The 16,158-nt window shown below is 39.7% G+C and overlaps 1 protein-coding gene across 1 annotated transcript; it reads left to right on the top strand.

The window, feature by feature from the left end:
* The first annotated feature begins 2,788 nt into the window (after positions 1-2,788).
* LOC306916582 (transcription factor Spi-C-like) lies at positions 2,789-8,872 on the top strand. Its single transcript, XM_079494514.1, has 6 exons — positions 2,789-2,853; positions 4,135-4,238; positions 5,742-5,859; positions 6,207-6,309; positions 6,949-7,103; positions 8,519-8,872. Exons 1-6 carry the CDS (start codon positions 2,815-2,817, stop codon positions 8,849-8,851), a joined length of 852 nt encoding a protein of 283 aa, XP_079350640.1. The 5' UTR covers positions 2,789-2,814; the 3' UTR covers positions 8,852-8,872.
* The last annotated feature ends 7,286 nt before the right edge of the window (positions 8,873-16,158 follow it).

The following is a 16,158-nucleotide window of genomic DNA, read 5'->3' as shown; positions in this document are numbered from 1 at the left end:
TTTTTCTAGTGTATTTATTTGAGTACAATAACAATAATCTTACCAATCACATTCCGTCTTGCAATAACTCTTTTTCAGCCCTGCACGAAGCATACAGTGTATCTGTGCCTCGATATAGTGTCATTGTTTCCAAAATGATCGTATCTGCGTTCAACCATGACCAATGTCTTTAACCGCAGGCTTGAAAGGGGAACTTCTGGAACTGGAGTCGGTTGATATTTAAAACTGATAAATGCAACTTCTCAAAAAGCACCAGCGTTTATTTGAAGAGGGAGTCGGCGTTGTTGTGACACGGACACACGACTCGCCGTTTCACTGCATGCCCTTATTAACCATTAACGTTTATGAGCTCATTTGTCAAAAACCCTCATGTGTGTTCATGACAGGTCTGTCCATAGGATCAATATAAAATACACAGTGTTCATTAGGTTTTCTGAAAAACCTGTTTCTATGTCAGTGTGGTGCTCAAACTATTTCATGTCAAGGACCCCAAAACTTGTATGTATTTACTATTTGGCCTCTGACCCCAATCTGAAAATATGTGGTTCCAGGGATCCCCCAGAGGCAAAGATATGAGTTAAAAATGTTAAAAATGAAAGAATATATATTCCAAATTTGTGCCACATTTCACGATTTTTCAAAAATAGCAGATCTACAAGCTCGTAGCGCGCCACTCGGTGGCGCGCTATGAGCTTGTAGATCTGCTATTTTTCAACAGCTAAAGTGTAACATAATGCTTAAAACACCAAAAGGGGTTCCTGCCCAAAATGGGCAAACTGCAAGATGCTGACCGTTCATTTGACAGAGGGATTTAACCTCTCAGAGTTGGGCCTTTTACTGAGTATGATCTAAGAGATATACTGTATCTGAGTCTTTTGGGTCATTCTGTGTTTCACAGGCTTATCATGTTGGGGGAATATTAAGTTCACCAATACCTGGTTGAATTGGCGTAAAATATGAAATGGTTTGATTTACACATTTATTAAAATAGATGCACCATTCAATTGTGCTCTGGATGTTTATGCAATAAATTGCAGTGCAAAGTACTGCAATTAGGCTACTTAAAATGCATGGTCCATGTGTCCTTTGTCCTATACACTAGGCTACTCTTTTATTTATCCATTTCTATCTCTGGAAGTGCAGCACAAAAGGGTCTGTTTGGGTTGCATTTGTGCACTCTTAGGCATCCTGCAGTCCAACATCAGAGTAAGCAAAAATAATTATGATTTTACTGGAAACTTATTATGGACCTTGACAATTAAATGTCACCACAAATAAATGACCACGCACGCACGCACGCACGCACGCACGCACGCACGCACGCATGCACGCACACACACACAGAAAAAGAAAGAAATCAAATATTGTTATTAAAGGGGAATACCACTCATTTTCAACATTTTACCATGTCATTAATATACCTTAGAGGTGTTGTGTGGAGACAATAAAAAAAAGTCCACCCCATTCTGTGTTTCCCAGAAAAATCATTAACAAAAACATTAATGATGTATTTATGCAATGATTTTTTTCAGACCACTAGTTCTAGGAAACACAGAATAGGGGGACTTTTTTTATTAATGATATTTTTATTAATGACATAGTAACATGTTGAAAATGAGTGGAATGCCCCTTTAATAATAATATAATACATACAATACGCTGATAACACAAGCCTGCAATGAAATGATCTCATACAAAAGAGAAGTACAGTTGAACAAGAGCCAGAATGAAAAGGTCAAAAAGGCATCTTGTTTATAAAACCTCTGTGTCTGTGAGGGCTGACATATACACATAATCAAATATTAGGGGTGCACGATTATTTGCAGGGCCGATACCGAGTTTGACCAATTCCGATGGTGCTTTCAAACATTAGAAATAGGCTACAAAAAACAAAAGCGACAGAGTCATTGACGGTCACATTGTTATTGCGTCATCAATATCTGTGAAAATAATCAGTATTATTTTGAGACCGATCCGACATTTTCATGGCCGATATGGCCGATTCCGATCATGCCGTGCTGCACTACAAAACATTGTAGATCTACAAGCTCACAATGTGGTGTGGTGTGACGCATTGCGATCTTGTAAATCTGCTATTATTTTAATTCTATAATGATTGAGAAACGCAATCTAATTACTTGTATAATAATTAAGCAATAACTATGATTAATTCCACAACAAAGCATTATAAAGTTAGTGGGTATAGTGTTTAATTTTCACAGTGTAGCTACAGTATACGTAAAACAAAAAAAGGTATACTGTACATGAACACACACACACAAACACACACGCACGCGCGCACACGCGCGCGCACACGCGCTACACAAACAGCGTTATAGGGGCATGCAGATTCAAATGTGCGGTGCTTGTAAAGTATGTACACTTTATTGTAAATGTGTATTTTAGATAAGTATCACCCCCCTCCCCTCCCTGTGGGTATGCAAATCCTGAAGGCACTCAACAATTATATTCCTGGACTGAGTTCTGGGCAATAAAGAACTAGTGTTTGTTGTTGACAGATTGTGATCTCATCTCTCACACAATGCGAGAGGGGCTGATGGTCAGATCTCTATCTAGTGTCTAGCCTACTGTTCAAAAAAAGAAAAAGAAAAAAAAGAGAAGTATGGAGCTGCACCGGTGACGTTGATACGTTTCAATAATCGCACGTACAGTACCAGTTCATCCTTTGGTTGAATGGTGAGCAGCCATTGGAGGCGTGTATACGTCGTGTATATATAAACCTGAACACCATAGGTGTTGTTCACCGGCATTACTGTAGTGTGTACCTCCATCACAAAGCTTTATGTCCACAGAATGGCTACCACGGAAGGTAACCCTCAAACATATAAGTTGGTGAGTCACTATACGATCTGAACACACACACATCGATTTCAATTGTTTGGATTTCGGATGACAATTAATTATTTTTCTATTCAATTATTCTTTGTTTTGTCAAAAAGGTTCAAGCTCTATTATATTTTAGTAGTCATTGCTATTTTTTATTATTCATTTTTTTCAATAGCAAGGGTATCCCCGTATCTCCAGCTCTTAAAAAAGGCATTTTACGAGATACAGAATATTTATATAAATATCGATTTTGTTTTTGTCTTTACTGTTTTTTCCCCCCATTTTATTATTGTCATTGTTTAATTGTTTTAGCTGTCCATGTGTATGGCCAACTATGTGCATTGGTGAATTACATTTGTTTGTCTTGTTGGAAATATAAAATAAATACAAAATTGATAAAAAAAAAGGCATTTTCAGGTGGGTTGCCATTATCATCCAATCAGACAAAGAGAATATCAGCTTTATAATGTTCCAATTCCAAGTGCGTCTGCTCATCCTTTTTGCACTACACTTATCCTGTATCCTGTAGCAGGCTTCTCTCCTGATTGGATGAAATTGTTATCCCGACCTCCTGAAAATGCATTTTCTGTTCATCAAAGAGCGATGGAGAGACCCCCGTTACTGAACACACACTTTATAGGTCATGATCACAACATAGAGCTATTTAACACTAATTTTAACAAAACAAACCACTTACACCTCATTTAACTTTTTCATCAAAAGAAAGAAGAAAAAAAACGCGATTGAAAGCTGTTGAAGATTATGTAGTAGGTTTCCTATTTCCGGTGACTCACATCTGAAGTATATAGATTTATATGTACTGTAAATAATGTTTTTAAGCAAACATTTTTAAAATCAAATCTTTGCTTCTGGGAGTCCCTGGAACAACAATATTTTGAGATGGGGTGTCGTTTCTATATACACTGATATAGAAACGAGATATAGACGTTTTTGCAGAAAAGGGGCGGGAACCCCTTTTGGTGTTTTAAACATTATGTTATAATTTAGCTATTGAAAAATAGCAGATCTACAAGCTCATAGCGCGCCACCGAGTGGCGCGCTATGAACTTGTAGGTCTGCTATTTTTGAAAAATCGTTAAAATGTGCCTCAAATCTTTCAGAAAATTGTCATGATTTAGAAAACTTATTTCTTTTTAAATTTCGACCTCAGGCCTTAATGGGTTAATTAATACTGAGGATTTTGTAACACCATAGGGTTCACAGGACCACGACATCAACCAGGCCTTAATGGGTTAATTAATACTGAGGATTTTGTAACACCTATAGGGTTCACAGGACCACGACATCAACCAGCATTTTGAGGATGCCATCGATGTGATTCAACAACACTCAGATAACAGAGTTTGTTACGAGTACGAAACAACAGGTACGTACGTCTCTCACACCGCTCCCCCGTACAGGTACGTACGTCTCTCACACCGCTGCCCCGTACAGGCAAACTGTCACCCTAGCATGGATGTGACATGCAGGCAAAGACAGAAAGAGAAAGATTATATATGGCATTTTCCTGGTATGGCATTTATCTACTTGTCTTAAAGACATTGAGATGCATTTTGCATTAAATGTGCTCTAAAAATACAAATTGACAGACTGATTTGAAGAATTTTCACTCAGGATTTATTTATACTCGAAATTACACTGAGTAGTTAAATTCATTTGCAGTGTTGTCAATTAGTATGTGTAAAATTAAATATAAAAGTTACAGATAAGAAACCCAGACAAACTAAAAAGAAATGTCTAAAAAACAATTACATATTGTGGTGACCTGTTTAGTCACCATAACAGTATTTCTGAATGTCATGTAAATAATGTATTAAAACTGTACAGTTTTGAGGCATTTTTTACTTTACTGGAGTATTTTCAATTTTCAGTACTTTTGCTTCTACTCCACTACAATTACTTACACAAACTTTAGTTACTCGATACTTTGTAGATAGATTTGTATGATTATTATTATTACAAAACATGTATTAACCACTTTATCCCTTTATATCTTGGCTCTTTGAAAATAATATTTGTAGGCTATAGGGCATTAAGCAACTAGTCGACTAGTTTACTAGTCGACTAGTAAATCCACTAGTCGACCTTGCTGGTACTAGTCGACTAGTTGATAAGAAAAAAAAAAAAAAAGTTCATTTTTTTTTTTACCGATTTTGTAGGACTCAATATCAGGTAGATTATAGTTATAGTCACCAATGTACACAGTTTTTTAATGTACAAATATTTATTTCAAAAAAAAAAAAAAAAAAAGAACTTTTTCTCTTTTTTTTTTAGTAAACTAGGCAACTAGTCAACTAGTAAAAATGACTAGAAGTGAATGCCCTAGTAGACTATAGCCTACATTATTTGAACACAATGAGTACCTTTAGTTTCATGCCAAAACTTTTGCACTTTTACTCAAGTACATAAATATATATACCGGATTTTGACTCGAAACTGAGCATTTCTGCATTGCAGTATTGATACTTTTGAGTGCTTTTACCACCACTGAGATTGGGTGTATTTCAGTCTTGTTTTTGGCAGCACATTTTTATTTTAGTTTTAGTCATAGTCTCTTGAATAGGTTTCACTTAGTTTTAGTCACATTTTAGTCACCCGGAATGTTTCAGTGTTAAGTCTAGTTTCAGTCGACTAAATGTCATAAGATTTTAGTCGACTAAATCTACAGTTGTTTTAGTCGACATGAATGTGTTTTAGTTTTCAGCATGCAACCAATTGTAAAATGACTTATACTGGATCTCTTGTCCACTAGTCCCTTCATTTAATAGTTTCCATTTAGTTTCCGTCAGTGGAAAAAGGTAGTCGACGAACATTTTTCGTCATAGTTTTAGTCGAGGAAATCAACACTGGTGTATTTGGTATGTAGACTACAGATACTACGAGCCGCTGGGTGTCCAGCAGCCTGCACTGTGTCAGATCTCCTGCTGTCTGCTCACGCACCCCTCGGACGCAGCCGGTCACGCTCCCGTCTACGAGTGGACAGACGCCGCTGTGAGTGCACCATGAGTGTTGTTTTTGGCTGCACATTTTGATTTTAGTTAGTTTTAGTCATATAGTCTCTTCAATAGTTTTCATTTAGTTTCAGTCACATTTTAGTCACCTGGAATGTTTTAGTCGACTAATTATCATAAGATTTTAGTCGACTAAATCTACAGTTGATTTAGTCGACTAAAATGTATTTTGGTGGGCCTTGATGCCATCGTAATGATTGTTTTTACACTTGCTGTTTTTTAGCCGAGCGACGCGTTGTGAGCTTGTAGATCGGCTGTGTGTGTGTGTGTGTGTGTGTGTGTGTGTCTTACCTATATCTTATTCTAAGTGTGCCTATGTCCCAGCAGCATCCCTGGCCTCAGGTCATTCCAGACGTGTCCTTGGGGCATCCCGCTACCTCAGAGTCGCCACAGTTCTACTCCATCCTGCCCCCCATCAGAAACGGCAAAGGTATTCACATTTACTGTAAGCCCTTCATACTTTTTAGTCCAATGTCTCCATGTCACTTAATCTGACCGTCATTTAGACCTGTTGCAAACAACCTACATGTTGTTTCAATCCGGGAGCTACCTCTGACTCATTAGTTGTTGCTATACATGTAGCAACATAACCCAAATTTTGTCCCAACACAAACATTAAATGCCATTGACATTGGACAATCCTGAATGGACAATCCTGAGTGTTTAACATTGCGTAACAAACATTGATGACGAAGGTGAGGACACAAATTCAGATTTTACATTTTTGAATAAGAATTTGAAGGTTTTCAATCAGCCTCGGGTCTAAATGGGTTAACACATGAGGCAGATTCTAAAAATGTTAAATCCACATATTATCAGTGGTGCTCAAACATATCGATGTCAAGGACCCCCAAATTCATATGTGTTTGACTGTGGACTCCCATCTCAAAATATTTGGTTCCGGGGACCCCCCCCCCCCCCCCCCCCCCCCCAGAGCTAAAGATTTGAGTTAAAAATGTTTGAAGCTCATACTGCAGCTCAGCATGAAGTGACGCGATATGAACCTAAAGAATCTAACAAATCTGAAATGTAACAAATCTGAAATCTAACAAATCTATCTCCTTAATAGGCCGCAAGAAGCTGCGTCTCTACGAGTACCTCCATGAAGCTCTCAGCGACCCCAACATGGGAGACTCCATCCAGTGGACGGACAGCGGCAGCGGCACCTTCCACTTCATCTCCAAGAACAAGGAGAAGCTGGCTGAGTGCTGGGGCCAGCGCAAGGTAATTGGGCCCATATTTGCTCCGTTTACCAAGTGGTGGAAAGTAACGATAATATACATTTACTCAAGTAAGCAGAGGCTGATTCTAAAAACGCATTCTATAAATACTGACCTAAGTTTTCTGAAAAGGTTTAATTTTTATTCAAAATTTTCAAAAATGTTATGTTGCTATATACCGTACTGTACATAAACCCCAACATCCCAAAAGGGGTTCCCGGCCTGAAGGGTAAAAAGTTTAAAAACACCAAAATGGATTCCCGTCTTGAATGGGTATGGGTTAATGATCAATCAATCGATTGGATCCATTACTGGTGTCCTACCAGGGAAACTCCCCCTGTCAGGTGATAAGACGCGGCCTGATGCATTGAAGGAAGCATGACCTCAGTTCGGGGCTCTTCCCAGGTTGGCAGAGGGAAAGTAGCGCCCAGGATTACAGTTTAGGCAATTGGCATCAGATGAAAAAATGGGGGATAAAAAAATCTATATTTAAAAAAAAGAGTAGCCTGTTCTTAGGCACATTTGAGTGCTGATACTGTATGTATAATATTGTATAATATAGAATTTAAATTACAATATTCTTATCATATCTTTAGAGCAATTGTTCTCAAAGTGTGGTCTGGGGACCCCCAGGGGTCCTTGAGGTAGTTCAAGGTGGTACACAGCAAAACAAGAAACTTTAATCCTATTTTATACTTTGTTTGGGATAGATGATCTACAAGATCACAATGCCATAAGATTACTACCGGTTATGTGCTCGTAGATCAGCTATTATAGAAACATTGCAGCCAAATGCATGCAATTTAAATGAGGGTCCTTGACATGAAAATGTTTGACAACAACTGCTTTAGAGTTTTCAACGGTTCTGAAAATGGAAAAGATTGAATACTGAGTTGAAACCCAAGCCCCATAATACCCACCCCATAAGCCCCCACCCTCATCGCACCTGGACCTTGCCTGATAATGCTGATATTAATACTAAAGTATACATGTATACATGTTTACTGTATACACTAGTATACTGTGCATAACTGCATATGATGCTAGTATCATGCTACTATCAGTATACAGCTAGGGGTCAGCTAGGGGATTTTCAGGCCAAGGACCTCTTAGCTGAGAGAGAGAGATAAAATAGGGACCCCCACTACATTTTGTATTCATATCAAATGTGTGTTTTCAGACATTTGACCATTAAACCCTTTATATTTGTAAATGTATTGTCTCTGTATGCTCTTTTTTCCCCCCTGTACGCCAAACCTATTTTCTCTTCTGCTCCTACCCTATCTCTTCTCACCAAAAAATAACTGTTGGAGCATGCACAAAATAAACAATTACAATCAATAACTTAACCCACTTCTTTGCACCTATAAACCTGTGATGTGACAATTCAGCTGATTGATTCTGATTCTGATTCCGAAGGGCAACCGCAAGACCATGACCTACCAGAAGATGGCCCGGGCCCTCCGCAACTACAGCCGCACCGGGGAAATCGTCAAGGTGCGTCGGAAGCTCACGTACCGCTTCAACCCGGCGATCCTGCAGCGGCTGGGCAGCGTGCAGATGCCCCACAGACACCCCGCGCTGGAGGCGGTGGTCCACCACGGCCAGCCGAATCATGTCCCGCCCGAACCCGGCTACTACAGCTCCGTGTCACCGCCGGACTGGCACGGCTGGTACGGACATTACTCCCTCCATGACGATTCTTACGACCTGGCCACCTGCCTCACCTCACACAACGCCACCAAGTTGTGAACTCGTGGACTCAAAGTTTGTGTCAGCGGAGGTTCTGTAGATAAAAAACAAAGAGGAGGGAAAACACGGACATTTTATGAATTCTGAATTTCCATGTTCCATTGTGCCACATGTACAATACGTACACAGAGTTAATTAACTCATAAAACCGGGAATGCATCTGTGTCATTTTAGATTTTAGCGTTGGCTGTTCAAAAATAGCAGATACAAGCTCACTGCTCACTGTTTTTTCTAACATTTTTTAAAGTGAAATCTTGAACGTGTTATATGCAATATGCATATATTTATTAACACAAATCTTCTCTTCTGGGAGGCCCTACCAGAAAACATTTTAAGATGGGGGTCCACAGCCAAATATAGATCAACTTGACGGTCCTAGTTTGAGAACTACTGATTTAGGGTGCGTCACACAGAACTTTAATTCTGCTTATGCAGGCGGATTCTGCCAATGCTTTTCAATAGCAACAGAGTGTTTTTATTATTATTTCCATCCCGTTAAATTGAGTAATTCACAGAGTTACAAATGGATAGATTAACACTCACAGCTGGTATTGGACTTGGTATTAAAAAAACAATACATTTGGTCCATAGTTTGTATTAGACAGTTATGTTGAATGTTTATGACAAATTATGCTCCAAGCTTCCTGGAAGATGTAAGTAGTATAGAATATACACCAACCAGTAAAAAGCATTCCATGTAATTAGATGTAATATATGATTTTACTTCATTTTCAGTGCATCAATAAATGTTGTTTATTTCCATACATCTTGGCACTGTGGTGTATACATTACACATACAAAATGTTGGTTGATTCACCTGATGAAACATCCTAATGCTTCTCATCCAGATTGTTCTTCACTGTAAGTGTAATAGGGTACATCCATCCCTATTCTGGAGAAAACTTTTTGCCAAAAAATAGAAGATCTATATAAGCTAACTAACAAAATCTATAGTTGGCCAAAGAGATTTTGTGTAGAGGGAAAAAAGGAGGGTAGGCCTACTGTATACTATAGCCTGAGTGGTTCATCAAAACAAGTGGATCTCAAAGTGGGGTCTGGGACACAAACATCTTCTCTTATGAGGGTCCCTGGAACTAAATCTTTTCAAGTGGGGGTTTGCAACGTAACAATGTATCAACAAGAAGATACCAATGGTCTTTGACATGACATTGTTTGAGCACCACTGAGAAAACCATGCATGGCATTCTTAACTTCAGAACAATGCATATAATAACATTGTTTTTAAAGATTTTACACTTTTCCTCCACCATACAAATTTCACAAAAGACCAGGGTTCCAAATAGTTCCAAATACAGCTCTGTTACTCTGAGAGTTATGGGGTGCCTTGAAATTAAAATGCTGCAAGCAATGAACGAACACACACACACACACACACACACACACACACACACACACACACACACACACACACACACACACACACACACACACACACACACACACACACACACACACACACACACACACACACACACACACACACACACACACACACACACACACACACACACACACACACACACACACACACACACACACACACACACACACACACACACACACAGTATGAACCTAAAAAATAAAAAAAAATGAAAATACGGGCCAGAAAGTTTGTTTTTTCTGAAATGGGTGTCCTGTTGTAAAGCGGTTCTTATCTGGCTGAGCTGGGAGGATGTGGTCACTGGTCCTGAGAGACTTTGTTGATATGGTGGTGGTGGGCTCTGTGGGGCGCTGGCTTTTATTGTTCCTGTGAGGGGGTCTCCTGTGCTTGGTATAAAGTCTTCTGTGGGGAGCATGGTGGGGTTCAGAAACAGAAACAACTCAGGGTGCGTACGACGTGTCTCTCAGTCTCTGTGCCTCTCTATCTCACACTGGACTACAAGGACACACCGCGACATCAAGACATCATGACGACGGTAACATTATAATTTAGTCTGATACACATTCATGTCAAGTTGTCAATATTGAGACCTCATCAAAGTATCTGTGAGGCAATCAGTAAAGGGTGTGGGAGGGGGCGGGGGAGTGATGTTTTTTGTTATTAACTCATTCTGGGCAGGTCCCTTTTGGTATTTTAAGCATTATTTAAAACTTTAACTATTGAAAAATAGCAGATCTACAAGCTCATAGCACGGCACCGAGTGCCGCTCTACGAGCTTGTATGTCTGCTATTTTTTGAAAAAACGTGAAAATGTGGCGACCGATTTTAACTCTTCTGCTCTTTAACTCAACTCTTGCTTCTGGGGTTGCCCCTGGAACAACATATTTTGAGATGGGGGTCGGCGGGCAATTACATGTAATTTTTGGAGTACTTGACATGAAATATTGAGTGATATAGGCCTAGAAATATAGGTATTTCAGAAAGCTGATTTAGGAGATTTTTTTTTAATTTCGACGTCAGGCCTAAATGGGTTAACTTATTAATACAAACTTGATTCTCTTTCCAGGAGAGCCTGACTGATATGGAGGTGATCTTGGACTTCCTTGAGGATCAGTATGGCGAGACCGACGGAGGAGATGGATGCCAAAAATGTTCGTGCCACCTAATATCTAATACAGAATATCACAAATAATAATATCGTTGCTGTCGTCGGGCAGAACATAGCTCAGGATGCGTTTTGAGCTCGTATAGATCTGCTATATTTGCTATTGTTGAATTTGAATCCCGAAAAAGTAACAATTTCGGTGTGAGGTGTCTCCACCCGCCCGCCAGCAACGATATACAGAATATCACACATAATAATATACAGTTAGTTACAGGACACAGCTCAACCATTTCAGCATCAATATCTGTTGTTTTTTTATGCTCTTCCAGTCGAAGAGATCTTCATGACCAGAGAGCAGCCTGTGAATGACACCTATGAGCAGTACTGGAGCCCCTGGGGGTTCGATCATGTAAGTGGAACAACAAATTCAACAATAAGGGGGGGGAATGATTAATCTGGACCGTGGTCAAATATTCGGTTTAGTGATGTATGGTGTAAATAATAACAATTAAATAGGCTATGTGGTGTTTGCAATTTCATCAAAATGTGTATGTTTGTCTTTCCATTTTATAAAATTAAAAGTTCTATTTTACTTGTTTGGATAAAGAAAGACATCAAGCAAGAGATCGTCATGACCAGAGAGCCTGTGAATGACACCTATGAGCAGTACTGCAGCCACTGGGAGTTCAATGTACCGGTAAGTGGAACAACAATAACAATTTTATCCATTTGATAAAATGAAAAGTTCTATTTTACTTGTTTGGATAAAGAAAGATATCAAGCAATTTCAAGATGTCTATTTGTATTCACATAAGTTTCTTCTTAATTTTTATATAACTTTACTTTACCTCATTTTACCATAATTTTATGCTCTAAATGTACTAAATGTACTGTAGATTAAATTGAGCAATTGGGGAAAAATAAGCTATTTTCAAAACATTTTTATACATTTGAAAACTTGAAACGGGACATTCAAATCAATACTTTTGTATACTGTACGTTGACTCAAGTAAATTTAGAATGCCAGACTTTTACTTGTGACAGAATAGTTATACATTGCAGTATTGACACTTCTTATACAACTACAATAATAACATTGTCATTGAAACATTGTCCTTATCAGCCACGGCTGGACGATGCCGCGGAGGCCTTCACCCCGCACGCTGACACAGTGTCTCTGTGTGGCCCGGTGCCAAGCTCCATGCACGCCAGGCAACCATCCAAACCTCACACCAAAACAGCTGGTGAGTTCTGCTTTTTTCTCCACCACTAGATTACTAATAAAGAGTCCTGTTGCTGCGGCCTGCGGAAAACAATATTACAAGAGCAAATAAGAGACCTTCCCCCTTGCCCGGAAAAAACACAATGGAGCTGTTACATGACTCAGTTTTACATATCTATCAGATAACCAGAATGTTTACAGATTCAGCCCAGCCACGACCTGTTTAACGCCACTGACAAGAGATTTTCTGGGAAACGTTTGAGGAAATCATTAACTAAATAGCCCTCCAACCACTACGGTTGGAGGGCTATGCAACGTGATACGCTGTGATATTCCTAAACACACCTGAGCTTTATCCTCTTTCAAATCGCCCCCTAGATGTTGACAGTCAGACAGACGCTCATGGCTGAGGTGTCACTGTCGAACAATGAACAACACAACCCTTCTTCCAATTTCCCCTATATGGCAGGGTTTCTCTAAGTGGGTGCAGTGGCACCCTTGGGTGCCTTGCCCTTGACGCCGGTCCAGGGGTGCCTCAGAATACTTAGATAATATTTGGAATCTATCAATGTCACGTCGGTTTAACGACGTCACTTAGACCTTCCATACTTGGAATACTATACTGGACCTGAGACTGAATTGCACTGTACTTGGTGCGTTCTTTTTCAGCTTACAGTACACCAAGGGCTATATCTTGCGCAATCCCTTACTCCTAAACTTATTTGCCATTTTTTTTACTAATTTGAAAAACCTTTTAAAATAGTTCAAATAGCCGATCTACAAGCTCACAGCGTGTCTATGTAGATCAGCTAGTTGAACTATTTTAAAATGTTTATCAAAGTGGTAAAAATGGTAAATAAGTTTTACAAGATATAGGGCCTCAAGTCACCAAAAATCTACAATCTACAATCTCACAAGTTACAACGTGACGCGACATGATGAATACCCCCCCCCCCCCCCCCAGAATAGGGATGCTGGGGTTTAAGTGGCTAAACGCAAAAGTTATTTTCAATCTGTCCTAATGGAAACAGATATGTTTTCCTTGCGACATACTGTATCCGATGGGGAAAGATTAGCATTGTTTGCGTACCGCTAATATGACACAAATGTCAGGTGCTGTAAAGTAATATACACGGGGTGGCATGGATGAAAAGGGTATTTCTAGGGGGTGACCTGAGCTCAAACTGCTTGAGTCCTCTGCCCTACACGGCAGTGTTGATTTTGACAGCAAATTTTGACTTTTTGTTTCAGTCATAGTCTTTTGAATAGTTTTCATTTAGTTTTAGTCACCTGGAATGTTTTAGTGTTAGTCGACCAAATATCATGAGATTTTAATAGTAGACTAAATCTACAGTTGTGTTAGCCTTGATGCCGTCGTAATGGCTGATTTTACACTTGATTAAAATAGCAGATCTACAAGCTCACATCGCGTCGCGTTGTGAGCGTGTAGATCTGGTATTTTCAGCATGTAACCAAGTGTAAAATTACTTGTGTCTTTTACTTATACCGGATCTCTTGTCCACTAGTCCCTTCCTAACATTTTAGTCTAGTTTTAAAATTGTTGACGAAATTGTAAATATGTTTAGTCTTCGTTTTAGTTATAGTCATAGTATTTAATAGTCGACGAAATCAACTGATTTCAACTGATACGGTTTGCAGGAGGAGGAAGAGTAGGAGGAGGAGGAGGAAAGCTGCGACTGTTTCGCTTCCTGTTCGAGGTGCTCCAGGACCCCGGCATGGCCCACTGCGTGTCCTGGGTGCCGACGGCGTCCGGCGACGGCGTCTTCCGCTTCTCCTCCAGGAACAAGGAGCAGGTGGCGGCGCTCTGGGGCCAGCGGAAAGGCAACAAGAGGCCCATGACCTACCAGAAGATGTCCCGTGCCCTGAGGAACTACGCCCGGTCCGGCGAGATCTTCAAGGTGAAGAAGAAGCTCACCTACCAGTTCAGCGGAGACACGCTGCGGTCGCTGCAGAGCTGCCATTGATTGATTGATTGAAATATTTATTAACAGTTTGCAGAATTACAGTACATTTCAAGCACAAACTCAATACAAAGGCTGTTAACTGTGAGTGGACGACCCAATTAAGCATTACACTTGTTTACAAGAGGGTCCACCATGTTCAATTCATCAAAAACATTTGTCACAGACATCACAGACATTTGTAAAGTGATGTTACGTTGTACCATGCAGGGACGTGCGTGCACACATTAAAAAGGGGCTTCAGCCCCTGATCTTTTACCCGCCTGTAAAACAAGTGCCCTTTCCAGACCACGATTTACTATGGCGAAAGAAATGCAAATGCCACTCCTTTCCATGCAATGCCGGAAGGCAGCATTCAGGAGAATTGCTTTTTTTCCGAAGTCTCCTGAACGAGTGCTGGGTTGCGCCCCGAAAATAGCTGATCTACAAGCTCTGAACGCGTCGCAGTGTGGAACATTGAGAGCTTGTAGATCTGCTATTTTTGTCCAAAAGTGCCCTCTGCAGGATTTCAGCCCCTGCCTCTCCAACACTCTCTGCATGTCCCTGCGTTGTACATTAGTATGAAGTGGTTCCAAACCTGCGGTTCGGGCCCCCCCCTGGGTTGGGGGGGAAAAGTACAAGCATCTGTTTTTTTAACTTAAATAAAAGGTGTCAATACTATGGAATGGATAAGTTAAAAAGGTGTCCCCGAGCAAAGGTTCTATTTGAGTTGTTTATTTTGTAATTTTATTTATATGATTTGTCTGTTTTGTTTTATGTTTTATTTTTGTTCTGATCTCTGTGTCTCTAAGTGGTTGTCGTGAAGTTTGTCTTTGTACTATGTTGTTGTTGTATTACGCTGTTGTTGTCGTTTTTGTTTATTTGAATGTGTCTGTAAACCCTGAATAAAAAGAAAGTTGAAAAAAAAAAAAAGGTGTCAATACTGCAATGTAGAAATATTCTGTTACAAGTAAAAGTCCAGAATTCAAAATTGACTTGAGTAAAAGTACAGAGGTATTGGTATCAACAATCATGTACTTAAAAAGTACTTTTATGCAGGATGTCCAGTTTCACAAGGTATCTGTGTAAAATGTATTCAAATCTTTCTAAAATAGTGTGATGTGACGCGTTGTTGTGAGCTTGTAGATCGGCTATTTTCAAAGAGATGTTTAAATAGTATGTATGTTGTGTAATAATAATTTGAATCTAGGAAGTAACTATAGTAACTAAAGTTTTCACATAATTATAATAATGGAGGGGGAGGTCTCAACTTTAGTCAAATGTGTAAAAATAGCAGGAGTAAATTTCAGTAGCCTGGATCATATCTTTAAAAACCAGGTGCTTAAGAAAGCCAAGTCCATTTCTTCGGACAACTCCCATCCCCTCAGCTCTGAGTACAGGCTGCTTCCTTCCGGCCTTCGCCTAAAGGTTCCAGGGGCAAAAAGTAACAGGTATAAATTATCCTTCGTGCCTGTGTCTATCCAGGCCTTAAATGACGATAGGAGGAGGAGGTAACTTTGTCGCCGTTATGAATTTCCTTTGCTACACTGAAACCTTGAACTGTTTTTCTATGTGTACCATGCTCTTTTACTGTGTTGTAAAAGAGCATGTGCTGTG

The sequence above is a fragment of the Electrona antarctica genome, assembly GCF_951216825.1.
Source record: "Electrona antarctica genome assembly, chromosome: 23".
Taxonomy (NCBI): domain Eukaryota; kingdom Metazoa; phylum Chordata; class Actinopteri; order Myctophiformes; family Myctophidae; genus Electrona; species Electrona antarctica.
The sequence above is the reverse complement of the archived record's forward strand: the minus strand, read 5'-3'. Positions and strand labels throughout refer to the sequence as shown.